Here is an 11,543-nt window from a genome sequence, read left to right as displayed (position 1 = left end):
GCTAGGAAATGTTAAATGTCTGAGGTCAGATTTGAACTCTCAGATCCTCCTAACTTCAAGGCTGGTGCTCTATCCACTGTACCACCTAGCTATCCCCACAACCTTAACTCTTTACAGAATTAATAAATGGTGGATAATTGACAGAAGGACATACCTGCCAAGTATAAAACATTTGTATTTAGCACTTTGTGTCCAGCACTGGGTTGGAAATAAAAGTAGTACTGGAAATAAACAGAAGTAGTAAGACAATTCCTGATCTCAAGGAGCTTACATTATAAAAGGGGAAGACAATAGATAAAGGGAATGGTGATTAAGAAGGGGTATTTTGGCCTGGAAATTTACAAGGATAGTGAATGGAGCTATACTTTATGTGAACAATTATTTTTCTGGAATAGTAGTATTGATTTGATTATTGCTCCCAGAGATAGAGGTAGGGGGAAAAAGGAAGATGTGTGAGTGAGATAGAGTTGCTACAGTTATGAAGAAAATTATAAAGAAAGCTAGAAAGCTGGGTGGTAGGTTTGAGATTGGGTTAGATAGGGAAAATTCTCATCAATCAGAAGTTGAGTAATTTATCCAGCCTCTGCTTAAAAATTTCCTCGATAGTGGAGAATGTATTAATTTCAAAAGAAATGAGATCAATCTGACAGGGAAGTTAGATATCACTAAGGATGTGTTCAGGCCCATAAGTAAGATGTCTGTGAGGAAAAAAAGGTATTGAGAGCCATTCTCTCAGGGTTGAGAGATACTGAGGATATTGAGAGAGCAATGTAGACTTGGAGAGGGAGAGAGTACTTGAGCTGCGGAAAGTTGGGACAGAATGTGCCGGCCGCCCATGATTTCTCTCCAATTGTCCTAGTTCTTTGATTAACCTCTGGCAGGACCCTAGAAATCTTGTCCGGGGTCTATTTATAGTGGGATTGAACAAGGACACAAGGGAGCTGGAGAGAGTGTTTATAAACAAGAAGTCACCTGATGGGAGGCGGAAGAATTTTTGGGAGACTGGCTGCGGGTGAGGGTTTGGAGTTCAGACTCTTTTCTGAGGCTTCATCCCCCCCGTTTCCAGTGGATGCGGCGGAGTGGGGGATGGGAGGGTGGGACAAAAGGACAAGTCCAGATGCAGGAATTGTGAATCAATTTACAGTACATCAGTTCAAGGCCCCTTCCGTCTGGGAACCCTAGGACTGAGGAGACCCGCTCTGACCAGCCCTTAGGAAGCCTCCAATTTGATGTGGGGTTACTGTCTCTTTTCCCCAAGCACAGCCAGGGGAAGGGGATAACTGGCCGCTGTAGCCTCTCCCCTCCTAGAGCAGGGATAGGAAGGAGGGACTGCCGTGTCGGGTTTCAGGGAAGGGGGGTGCGGGTGATCGTGGAGCCGACTATACTTAGGCAGGATTTTATTTATCCTGCCCACTCTGGAACTGCTATAGTATCAGCTGAGACCCCAGCCTCCGTCCCTCTGGTTCCAGCTGTGTTCCAGGCTCCAGGCCCCAAGGCATCGGCTCCACGCTGTGCCCCGAGGTGGGTACGGGGTCCCCACGGGGCTACCTCGGTCCAGGCTTTTGAGCAGCTGCATTGCGCCACCCCTTGGGACACCCACCCTGACCCACCTAATTGTCCACTCCCCCCTATATCCCCGTCCCTTTTTCCTCCATTTTGATCCTCTCCTCTTCATTGCCTCCCTCATTCCATCCTTTCTTTCCCTTCCTCCATTCTATCCTTATCATTCTTTTCTCTCCTTTAATCAAGACCCTTTCCATCCCGTTAGCCCCACTTCCATTCTCCCCTCTTCACCCTTTTATTTTTCAGCCCCACCCTTCATTCTATCCTTAATCTTTCTCTTTTCCTCTCTTCAGCCCTGCCCTTAAGATTTTTCCGCAGCCCCTATCTGCAGCCCCCCTTCTTTTATTTCGTCAGCCCCAAACCTCATCTCCTTCTCCCAAACCTCGCGTTATCTCTTCTCTTTGTGTGTGTTTGTATGTCTGTTGGGATGGGGGCGGGGAGGAGGGAGAAGAGGATGGAGAGAGAAAAAAAATCTCTCCAGGCTGCATTTTCTTCCTCCTATTCTCTCTCTCATACTGTCAAAGCACTCAAAATGGATGCAGCCTGCAGTCTGAGTGCAAGGTCAGATGGTTCCTGGAGCAGGTTCAGCTTTTCCCTCCTGGCTTTCTGACAACCTTTCCCCTACCCTTCAAATGCTGTCTCTTTTCATGCAGCATTTGGAAGTTTGCTTCAGGTTTCATTGACTAGCCATTATCATCCCTGGACCCCAACTTCTTGATGGCTAATTCAAGAGAAGACTGAACCCTCTGCCTTTGGCCCCAGAATTTTGATAATTTTTTTTTAAACTTTCTTGCCCCTTCACTTGTGATCCAAGACTCCTGGGAGTTCCTGGCTCCTGAACCTGTTTGGCTCAATCCCTATACACCTTTATTTTTTCCTGCTGTTATCACCATAATGGGGGAGCTGGTTCACACCCACACCTCCCCATACACACCCTTCCCTCTCTTTTCTTTTCCACCAACTCCAGAACAGAAGGGTGAGTTCAGTCGTTGTTATTCACAAGGGTTTATATGTAAAAATTCAGAAATAATTCAGAAAAAAAAATTCACCCCATATGAATAGCATTAGACACACAAACAAAAGAAACCTTCCTCCAACCCTGTTGTCATAGAATCCTTGAACTAATTCATTTCTCCTTACAAAACAGGGAGGGGATAGAAAAAATGCTCACATAATTGTTTTTTTAAAAATCAGAATTATTCAGCCTTCTACAAATTCACCCCCAATCTCCACAAGTCACTCCCTTTCCTTCCAGTCTCCCCCAGGGACAATGCTGCCCGCCCTGATGATTACACTTAGCTGCCTGGGCTTCAGCTCCCTGACACAGGTAATGAATGGTACCTCCATCCGCCCCCCTTCGTCCTCCTCCCCTGGACCTCTAGCCTCCTTCTCCAAGCCTCCTCCTGGAATCTCACTGAGCTCTTTTCCTCTTCCTCCTCAAACACCTCCTGGGACTTCCTCAAGATCACTAGTCCCCTCCCTAGTCCTCTCCCCAAAACAGTTGCTGTTCCCAGGACCTTCCTCTTCCTCCTCAAACACCTCCTGGGACCTACAATGTCCTCAAGATCACTAGTCCTCTCCCTAGTCCTTTCCCCAGAACAGTTGCATTCCCAGGACTTTCATATCCTTCCTGAGACCCTCACTGTTCCCAATATCCTCAAGCCCTTCCTGTGACTTCCACCCTTCTCATGTGTCCTTGTCTCCCTTTAATCACCTCTCAAGGCAGGTGATTGTGGTCAGACTTGGGGTCTGGATACTGGGTTGGACCGTCTGAATAGGGGAGGAGAAAGAATGGAGGAACGGAGGGACCATTACAGCTGGGTTTAGAGGAAATGGATGAATGGGACCTGGAAATAAAAAAGAATCCATGATTTCCAGCTTGATATGTAGGCATTCTGAAAATTACAGGATATAGCTGACCCGTTAGTTCTGCACTAATAGGTAGATATTTTTAAAGGGAGTGAGTTTACAAGGGGAGTGAGAATGGGGTGCAGATAAGGAAGGAAGGGCAACAAAGAATGACAATAGTTCAGAGGAAGCAGCAGTTCCCACACTGGATATGCCTGAAGATGTTATAGGGCTGGTCAAATTATATTACTAATGCATATCTAATTGTTTTAGGAGAACCAAATAGTAAGAACCAGATGGACTTTCATCTCATTGGAGCAATGTAGCTTTTGGAAGGGAGAGCGGGGAGGAGAGAAGTGGGGGAGGCTCAGTTCAGGGAGGGATGGAGTGTTCCAGGGGACTTTTCCTGGTCTCTTTTTTTTTTTATATTTCCCTACACCATGTGTGTCTCTTGGAAGTTGTGTGCTGGGCCAGATTTGAATCTGACACAGTTCAAGACTCAGAGCTGATTGAATGGTAGGTCCCAAAATTCAGGCACTAATAAGATAACATCAGATTGGAAGAAGATCCCCAGAGGAGTGTCCCCTTTCTTCTATGCTTGGCCCTGGACTTTTTACATTTATATTAATGACATTGATAAGACAAAAATGGCATGCTTATTAAATTTTCAGATGACACAAACATAGAATTCTTCATGAAGGCAGAAATTTTAACATTGGGTCAAAACAAAATGAAATTTAATAGTGATAAATGAAAGGTCCCACACTTGGGCTCAAAAAATCAATTTCACAAATGCAAAATTGGGGAGACCTGACTTGATAGCAGTTTATCTGGAAAAGACTTGAGGATTTTGGGGGACTACAAACTCAAGAGTGAGTTAACCATATCATATGGAAACTAAGAAAGCTGAAGCAATCTTAGGCTTCATTAAGAGAGACATCCAAAAATAGAGGTAATAGTTCCTTTATAGTCAGCCTGAACAGACTATGGAGAAAGTATTGTAGTTCATTCAATAAGCCACATTTTGGAGAGGGTATTAATAAATTGGAGAGTTTCCAAAGAAGGACAGGAAAGTGAATGTCTTGAGACAATCACAAAGATTAGTTAAAGGGACCCTGAGAAGAGAAGAACTGAAAACTGGGGGAAAGGGAGATGATTTGAGACAATCACAAAGATTAGTTAAAGGAACCCTGAGAAGAGAAGAACTGAAAACTGGGGGAAAGGGAGATGATATCTGTCTTCAAGTATTTGAAAGATTGTCTCCTACAGTAGAAAGGCATATTCTATTTGACCCTAGAGAGCAGAACTGGATGGAATGGGATTAATGGGTATAAATTGCAGGAGACAAATTTGGGTTTGATGTTGGGAAGAACTTTCAAAAACAAGTGGAGCCTTCTGAAATGGAATAGACTTCCTCATGAAATCATGAGCTCCCTTCTCCTTGAAGGTCTTTAGTTAAAGACTTTATTTTGGTCTTTTTTGTCAGATGTTCTCTAGGATGGATTCTTTTTCAGTGATGAACTGGAACCAATAACTTCTGAGCTCCTTTACAATTCTGGAGCCTAGCAGAATAAGAATAATGTTTCTGTGTAGTATTTAATCACACTTAAATATTATTTTCTCCTCCCTGGTTATGTGTATGGGTTGTTCAGGGAGAACTAGCATCTCTGCTGTGAGGGCTTATAGAACCAGGGCTATTCATCTATCTCTGCTGTCCAACTGTCAGCCAAGTGTCATCTGTGGCTACAGCTGTAGCATGGGCAGCAGCCAGACACTGGTAAATTGTCTTGGCAGACTGACTAAACAAGGTTGAGGGTAATCTATGGGCCTTAAATTTGTCAGTGTGTTAAGTGGAAGTCTACTCCAAGCATGTAAAAACTTTCCCTGGAGAATGGGTAGATGAGAACAATTTCGCCAACACCTATCAAGGCAACAGAAGCAAGTGCTGAGGAGTGCTCAGAGTTTGGTCATTCATGGCCAAGGTCATCCACTGCATCCTGAGCAGTCATCCTGACTTTTGCCTTGCTACTGGACTCCAGTAACTCTGTAAGAGATAATGAGGCTGATGAGTTTGTACAATCCTGTCCTCCTTTAATCCATCTAGCACAAAGTGAAGATATCACTCCATAATATCTTAAGTCCTCTTCAAAACTGGATAAGCAACAACTGAACCTCAAAGGCATGGTTGCTTAACCATGTGTGACTCAGCCACTCTCCTTTGATCACATTCTAGTTTATCATTGTAGTTCCTAAAATGTTCTCCCAATTTAGCATAATCCTCAAGATATTGTCTGATTAGGGCAGAGAAGAACAGGGTCATCAGCATATCTCCATCTCCATGAGCTCCAACATCTTTCATATTGAAATCTAAGATCGGATTATTTTTTTGGCTGCCATATCATACTGTTAGCTTTGCTGTGCTATTGCTGAAAGGAACAAGAAAGGGGTAATATCATCAATCAATCGTTATTTATTAAGTGCCTATTACCTGTCAATCACTGTGCTGAGTGCTGTTGAATACAGAGCAAAAAATGAAATTGTCCCTGTCCTCAAGAAGCTTACATTCTATTGGGAGAAAGAATAAGTAAACACCTATATAAATACCATATATATGTTGTTCAGTCAGTCAATCCTGTTCAGCTCTTCATGATCCCATGGATTATAGTACTCCGGACCTTCTAATCTTCACTACCTCCCAGTCTATCCAAGCTCATATTCAAAATATACACATATTTGCACATATACATACATACCTATCCTATAAAGTCTGTGACCTAGTTTGTTGGAGAAAGGAACACGTGTTTAACTCTCAAGGATTATGATGCTTTGGGATAAAGCAGCAGACCCTGAGGGATCCCTTCATTCTTCACTTCTCCTAACGGAAGTGGGGGGGTATGCTGATGGTTGCAAAGGGGAGGCAGCTTAGCTTCTCTCTCCCTCTTCTTCATTCTTTCCTGACTTTATTGCTTCAGGAAGTACTGACCAAGGGACCACTTCAACTGTCTCATCCCACACAGCCAAGCCCTTTGGAACTGAGCCAATGTAGTTCCCCAGAAATAGCTAGGATACACAAGCCTTGGCAATCCATGGAGTGTGCTCTAGCCAGTAGACCCTGTTCTTTTACTGCCATTATTTATTGTAAACACTTTCCAAACTAACAAGTGGGGAGAGAGATGGATCAGGAAAGGTCTCTTTTTGGAAGCTATATTTTAGTTGAGCTTTGGGGGAACAGAGATGGTCAGTTCTGAGATTCTATAATTCTTTAACATAACAATCTTCAGTAATCAAAGGATTTGTGATATCTGGGGACATCCCTAACCTAGTAGATTGAAGTCAAATTGATGTCCCTCCCCCGACAGACCATGAACTTAGAATCTCTTGGATTTTTCCCAAGTAAGCAGTCCAGAACCAATATGGAAGATCTGGAACCCTCCCATATGCCTGATTTTCCTGATCATTCAATAAGGACAGATGGCTGAAGTTGCCCAGAGAACTTCAAAGCATCCCACATGTATTCACTGTCCATGTCACCTAGTGCCATTACACTTTAGAAATCTAAATCACATTGCAAGGGATAATGTCGTGTAGAAATTATCCTGGCATGGATTCTGTCAATGTGAAGTTATTATTAAATAAAATAAAATTTATATATATATATATTAAAAAAAAAAAGAAATCTAAATCACAATTGCTAGACTTTCAGAATTGAAGGGGACCCAAGAAACCAAGAAGGAACAGAAATGTGGAAGAAGGGTCCTGCCTACAGTATTTGTGTAGAGTATAGTGAGGCTGTACCTCAGAGAAGGCTGGGTGGGGGCTGGGTCAGTGAGACTGTTTTGTATCTGAAGCACCAGGACACTCCCCGGCAGCTATGGGAGATGCTCCAGATTCACCCCCTTCCCCACATAGCCTCTCTTCTCTGTTCCTCTCTTTCAATCCCCGCTCCCCCCGTCCATAGGCCCACCTTGTCCCCACTGTGCCTTTGGGCCCAGCTCCCGATGCCTTTGATGATGCTTACTTGGACTGTGTGGAGGAGATGGAGGAGGAGGTCCCCCACCTGCTCCAGGAGGAGATGGCTCAGCACTCCCTCCTCCGGGAGTCCTGGGGAGCTGCCACAGCTGCCTGGGAGAGCCAGAGAAGGGGGCTCACGCTGCCCCTGGGCTTCCGAACCCAGCACGCTGTGGCCGTCATGGTCTACACCAATTCATCCAACCCTCTGTACCGGGAGCTGAACTCCGCCGTGAGGACCGCGGGCAGCTCTCGGGAGGACTACATGGAGCACTTCCCCTTCAAGGCCCTACATTTCTACCTGATGCGGGCCCTGCAGCTGCTGAGAGCTCCGGAGAGCTGCCAGGAGGGCCCTGGGCAGGAGGTGTTCCGAGGGGTGAGCAGCCTCCGCTTCCAGCCTACGCAGCTGGGAGATGTCATTCGCCTTGGCCAGTTCACCTCCACCTCTGAGGAGAAAGGGGTGGCCCAGGGATTTGGAAACTCCACCTTCTTCACCATGAACACTTGTTTTGGAGTTCCTATACAAGCCCTTTCAGTCTTCCCAGAGGAGCGAGAGGTTCTCCTTCCGCCTCATGAGGTTTTCCTGGTGTCTGACTTCTCTCAGGATGGGACCCGAAACCTAGTGACCATCAGGAGCCTCAATCGGACCTGCAGCCATTTCAACTGTGCCTACCTGGGCGGTGAGTGGAGGGATAGGGGCAGGAGCTAAACAGACCATCCTAGGATTCAGAGCTGGAAGGGAACTTTGTGACCCTCTGGTCTAAGTCTTTCATTTTACAGAGAAGGAAAATTAGTCCCAGAGAAATTAATTGAGAGAGAGCAAGAAGCAAGATCAAGATTCAGTCTACTGGCCCTACAGCCAATGCCCATTCCTCTAGACCACATTGCTCATTATGATTAAATATTTGGAGGATTGTAATGTTGTAGAAGGATGAGACAATGTATTCTACTTGACCCAAAGGCCAGAAGTAGGACCAGCAGTGGAGGGATAGAATTATAAAGGTTCTTTAAAAAGTAAAGTTAATGCAAAGAAAATATTTCCCAACAAGACATTTCCCAAAGTAGAATGATTGATTTTAGGAAGTAAAGAGTTTCCCATCCCTGGAAGTCTTCTGGGAAAGATGAATAATTTCTTATCTGGATTGTAGCCTGGAAGATTCTTAGAATCTTAGATCTAAAGTTGGAAAGGAAATATCTAAAAACATTTAATCCAACCCTCAAGTCTTATATATGAAAAACTGAGACCTAGAGAGGTTTAAGAGACTCACAGACTTGTATATGTCACAGGCAACATTTGAACTCAGATCCTGTGACTTTAAAGTCAGTGCTTTATCCTGCTTGGTTAGAGAAAGGAAGTTGTTTCTGGTTGGAAGATCTGTGATTTTATGATTTTGTTAGGAAAGAGGAAGACCCTATAGGATCATGGAATCACAATTCTAAAGCTTTAGGGTGGCAGAACCCTCAGTAGGCATTTAGTTCCATCCCCAATGCAAGAAAACCCACCTTCTCTCTAATGGGATTATCCAGTCTCTACTTGGATACTTTCCCTGACACTCATCACCCTGTTGCTTTCAGATCCAAGGACCCCACCTCAGAATTCAGACATCACTAACTCACCTCAGCTTCCTGAGACACCAGTTCCTCTCAGAGCTGAGCCACGTCAGGGGACTCTTACTTTCTCCTCTTAGGACTTCCATTTTCTTGTATTTTCTAAACTTTGTTGATCTTGGGCCTTCCTGACTCCTAAGCCTGTTTGGTTCCCTCTGCTGCCTTTATTTCCTAATTACCTTCCTTTTCCTGTTGCAACCAATTATGTCTTGCTACCTAGTTCTTAGACTTTAAAGATAATAGGAATTAGAGTTAGAAGAGACATGAGAAGTCATTAAATCCCATCCCCCATTTACAGATGACAGCTAGCAAGTGTGTACAATGTGATTTAAACTCATGCTAAGTCCAGGACTCTATTACAGCATCAGAGATCACATTCCATTATCATTTTGTAGAAGATAAAAGGGATTTGCCCAGGACCAAACAAGGAACAAGTAGCAGAGGAAGCATTTGAGTTCAGGTCCTTTGCCCAATGGTTTTACCAATTCCCCTACAACCCTGAGAAGTCCCCCTCTTCAAGTCTCTAGACTCCACACATTCCAGATAGAATGAAATTTTCTAGACATTAAAAAGAGAGAAATTAATGTTGGAAAGATCATTAGAAGTTCTTCTAAAAGAAAACTTCTCAGGCCCAGGTTAGAAGGCATTTCTAAGATCTCTCAAACTACAACTCTTACTTACTTACTCACCTTACTTAGACTAGCATGGAATCCTTGGCCCTGGTTGATTTGAGGACTCATTAAGGAAGATGCTCCTCTTTAGAACCCTTCACTCCTCTCAAGTTTCTTCACAACTTGGTGGGATTGAGGACACTATCCACGTGACAACATGGTCACTAATGTAACTCAATACCTTCTTTTCCTCCCCTGTCCCAATACAAAGAAAAAAAGAAGAAAGATGGATGCTAATAGGATTCTCATCATCTTAGAAGTCAGAATGATTTAATTCCTTCTGTGATTCCTCTCTAATGTTCACAAAAGATGTCCCTTTTCCTAGAGAAGCTGAAACTCAACACCTCTATTGCTACTGGGTCAGCATATTCCATCTCTGAGACAAAAGGCACTGGGCTTATTTAGCAGGAAGAAGAGAAAGGATAGCAGCATTTAGCTCTTCAAGTATTTAAAAGATGAACATGTAGGACAGGCTCAGACTTGTTTTTCTTGGTCTCAGATTCCAGGACAAAGATCAAAAGGGCCGATTGAAGTTTGAGGGCAGAAATATTTCCTCATGATGAGTGCTGCCCAAAAGTCTGATGGACTCCCTCAGAAACTAGTGAGATCTTTATCACTTCTTCAAGAGGAGGTTGGATAACCACCTGCCAGAACACTGGAGAGGGTATTCCCACTCAGATGGAATCTGTCAGGTGGTCCTCTGTCTTCAAGTTCCCTTCCAACTTAAAGATTAAATGTGTGGGGAGTTGATCCCCTAGGAGAGACAGGAGACAACCCTCACTCAAACATTACTGGGATCATAAAGATAGAATGAAGAAATTGAAACTAGAAGATAGAAGAAGGTTGCTGAGGGAAAGAAGGTTAGCGCCCTGCAGAAAGGAAAGGGGAAGGAGAATGGGTTCCCTTAGAAGTGGGGTGGCTGAGTGGAATAACTTATGTCAGGATATAAAGAAAGGACAAATTCGGGGAAGCTTTGGGGACAGTTAATCCAGAGCAAGGCTTTTATCTATTTCTCTTGGGTTTCCAGGAGAGAAGAAGGAGGACTGTGAATCTAATGCAGGTGAGTCCTCTATCTGCTTTACCCTGGATTGGGAAAGAAAGACCCCAGACCTCTCCCAGATTCAGCTGATCCATTCCCCCTCTTCTCTTCCTGGCAGGACAAAGTTGGGATGCTCTCCCCCCAGGATCTTGGCTTGAGCTGATGCCAAGGACTCTGCTCCTGCCTCCTGGAGCCTTCCAACTCTCAGGCCCAGTGCCCTGACCCTCCAGCCCCGGGCTGGGAAGTTGTAGGGACCTCTGGGTCCCCTGTTGTGTAAGCCCTGCCAGGTTGAGACAGCCTGGAGAAGAAAGCAGAGGAAAAAGAAGATAAGGATGATGATGATGAAGGTGTTTGGGAGTGTCTGTGAATAGTGTCCTGGGATCAGGGCAGGGACCGCAGGCCCCACAGACCAGGCGGAGGGGAAGCTGCAGTAGGTGAGGTCACTCCACTTTGTGGTTGTTGCCATAGCCATCTCTCAATAAAAGACCTTGCAAAATGTCTGTCTCATTCTTCCAGGCACAGGGGGATGGCCCCGTTCATTAACTGGTAGGTCCCTGGGCTGGTGAGTTTTACATTTGTTCAGCCCCTAATGTGTCTCAGACAGGGTTTTCCATGCATTCTCTTCTGATGTATTGCAATAAAGCAATTTATTGTCTTCGTTTTAAATGTTCAGCTACTTCCCAATATAAACAAATATACACATCTCCTTTTAGGCAATTCATCTCCCTATCTGATTGCATTTCCTGCCCGTGCAGTGGCTTAGAGATTCAGGAAATTGCAGGGGAGAGAACCCAACTTGTTTCATA

General features: G+C 44.5%; 1 protein-coding gene across 2 annotated transcripts; it reads left to right on the top strand.

The window, feature by feature from the left end:
• Positions 1-1,347: 1,347 nt before the first annotated feature.
• On the top strand, positions 1,348-11,233 carry ART5 (ADP-ribosyltransferase 5). 2 transcript variants are annotated; one of them, XM_051987465.1, is made up of 5 exons: positions 1,348-1,521; positions 2,758-2,890; positions 7,370-8,099; positions 10,726-10,758; positions 10,856-11,233. In XM_051987465.1, the coding sequence occupies exons 2-5, from the start codon at positions 2,834-2,836 to the stop codon at positions 10,957-10,959; spliced, it is 924 nt and encodes a 307-aa protein (XP_051843425.1). In that variant the 5' UTR covers positions 1,348-1,521; positions 2,758-2,833; the 3' UTR covers positions 10,960-11,233. The 2 variants fall into 2 exon arrangements, with proteins under 2 accessions (XP_051843425.1, XP_051843424.1); XM_051987464.1 differs by having other exon boundaries at positions 1,352-1,521; positions 2,819-2,890.
• The last annotated feature ends 310 nt before the right edge of the window (positions 11,234-11,543 follow it).

The sequence above is a fragment of the Antechinus flavipes genome, chromosome 3 (assembly GCF_016432865.1).
Source record: "Antechinus flavipes isolate AdamAnt ecotype Samford, QLD, Australia chromosome 3, AdamAnt_v2, whole genome shotgun sequence".
NCBI classification, from domain to species: Eukaryota; Metazoa; Chordata; class Mammalia; order Dasyuromorphia; family Dasyuridae; genus Antechinus; species Antechinus flavipes.
This window is presented reverse-complemented; position numbering and strand designations above follow the sequence as displayed.

Coding starts and splice junctions, on each gene's coding strand:
- ART5 (XM_051987465.1), top strand. CDS start 2,834: ATGCTGCCCGCCCTGATGATTACACTTAGCTGCCTGGGCTTCAGCTCC. Junction 8,100..10,725: donor CAACTGTGCCTACCTGGGCG/GTGAGTGGAGGG, acceptor TTGGGTTTCCAG/GAGAGAAGAAGGAGGACTGT. Junction 10,759..10,855: donor GGACTGTGAATCTAATGCAG/GTGAGTCCTCTA, acceptor TCTTCCTGGCAG/GACAAAGTTGGGATGCTCTC.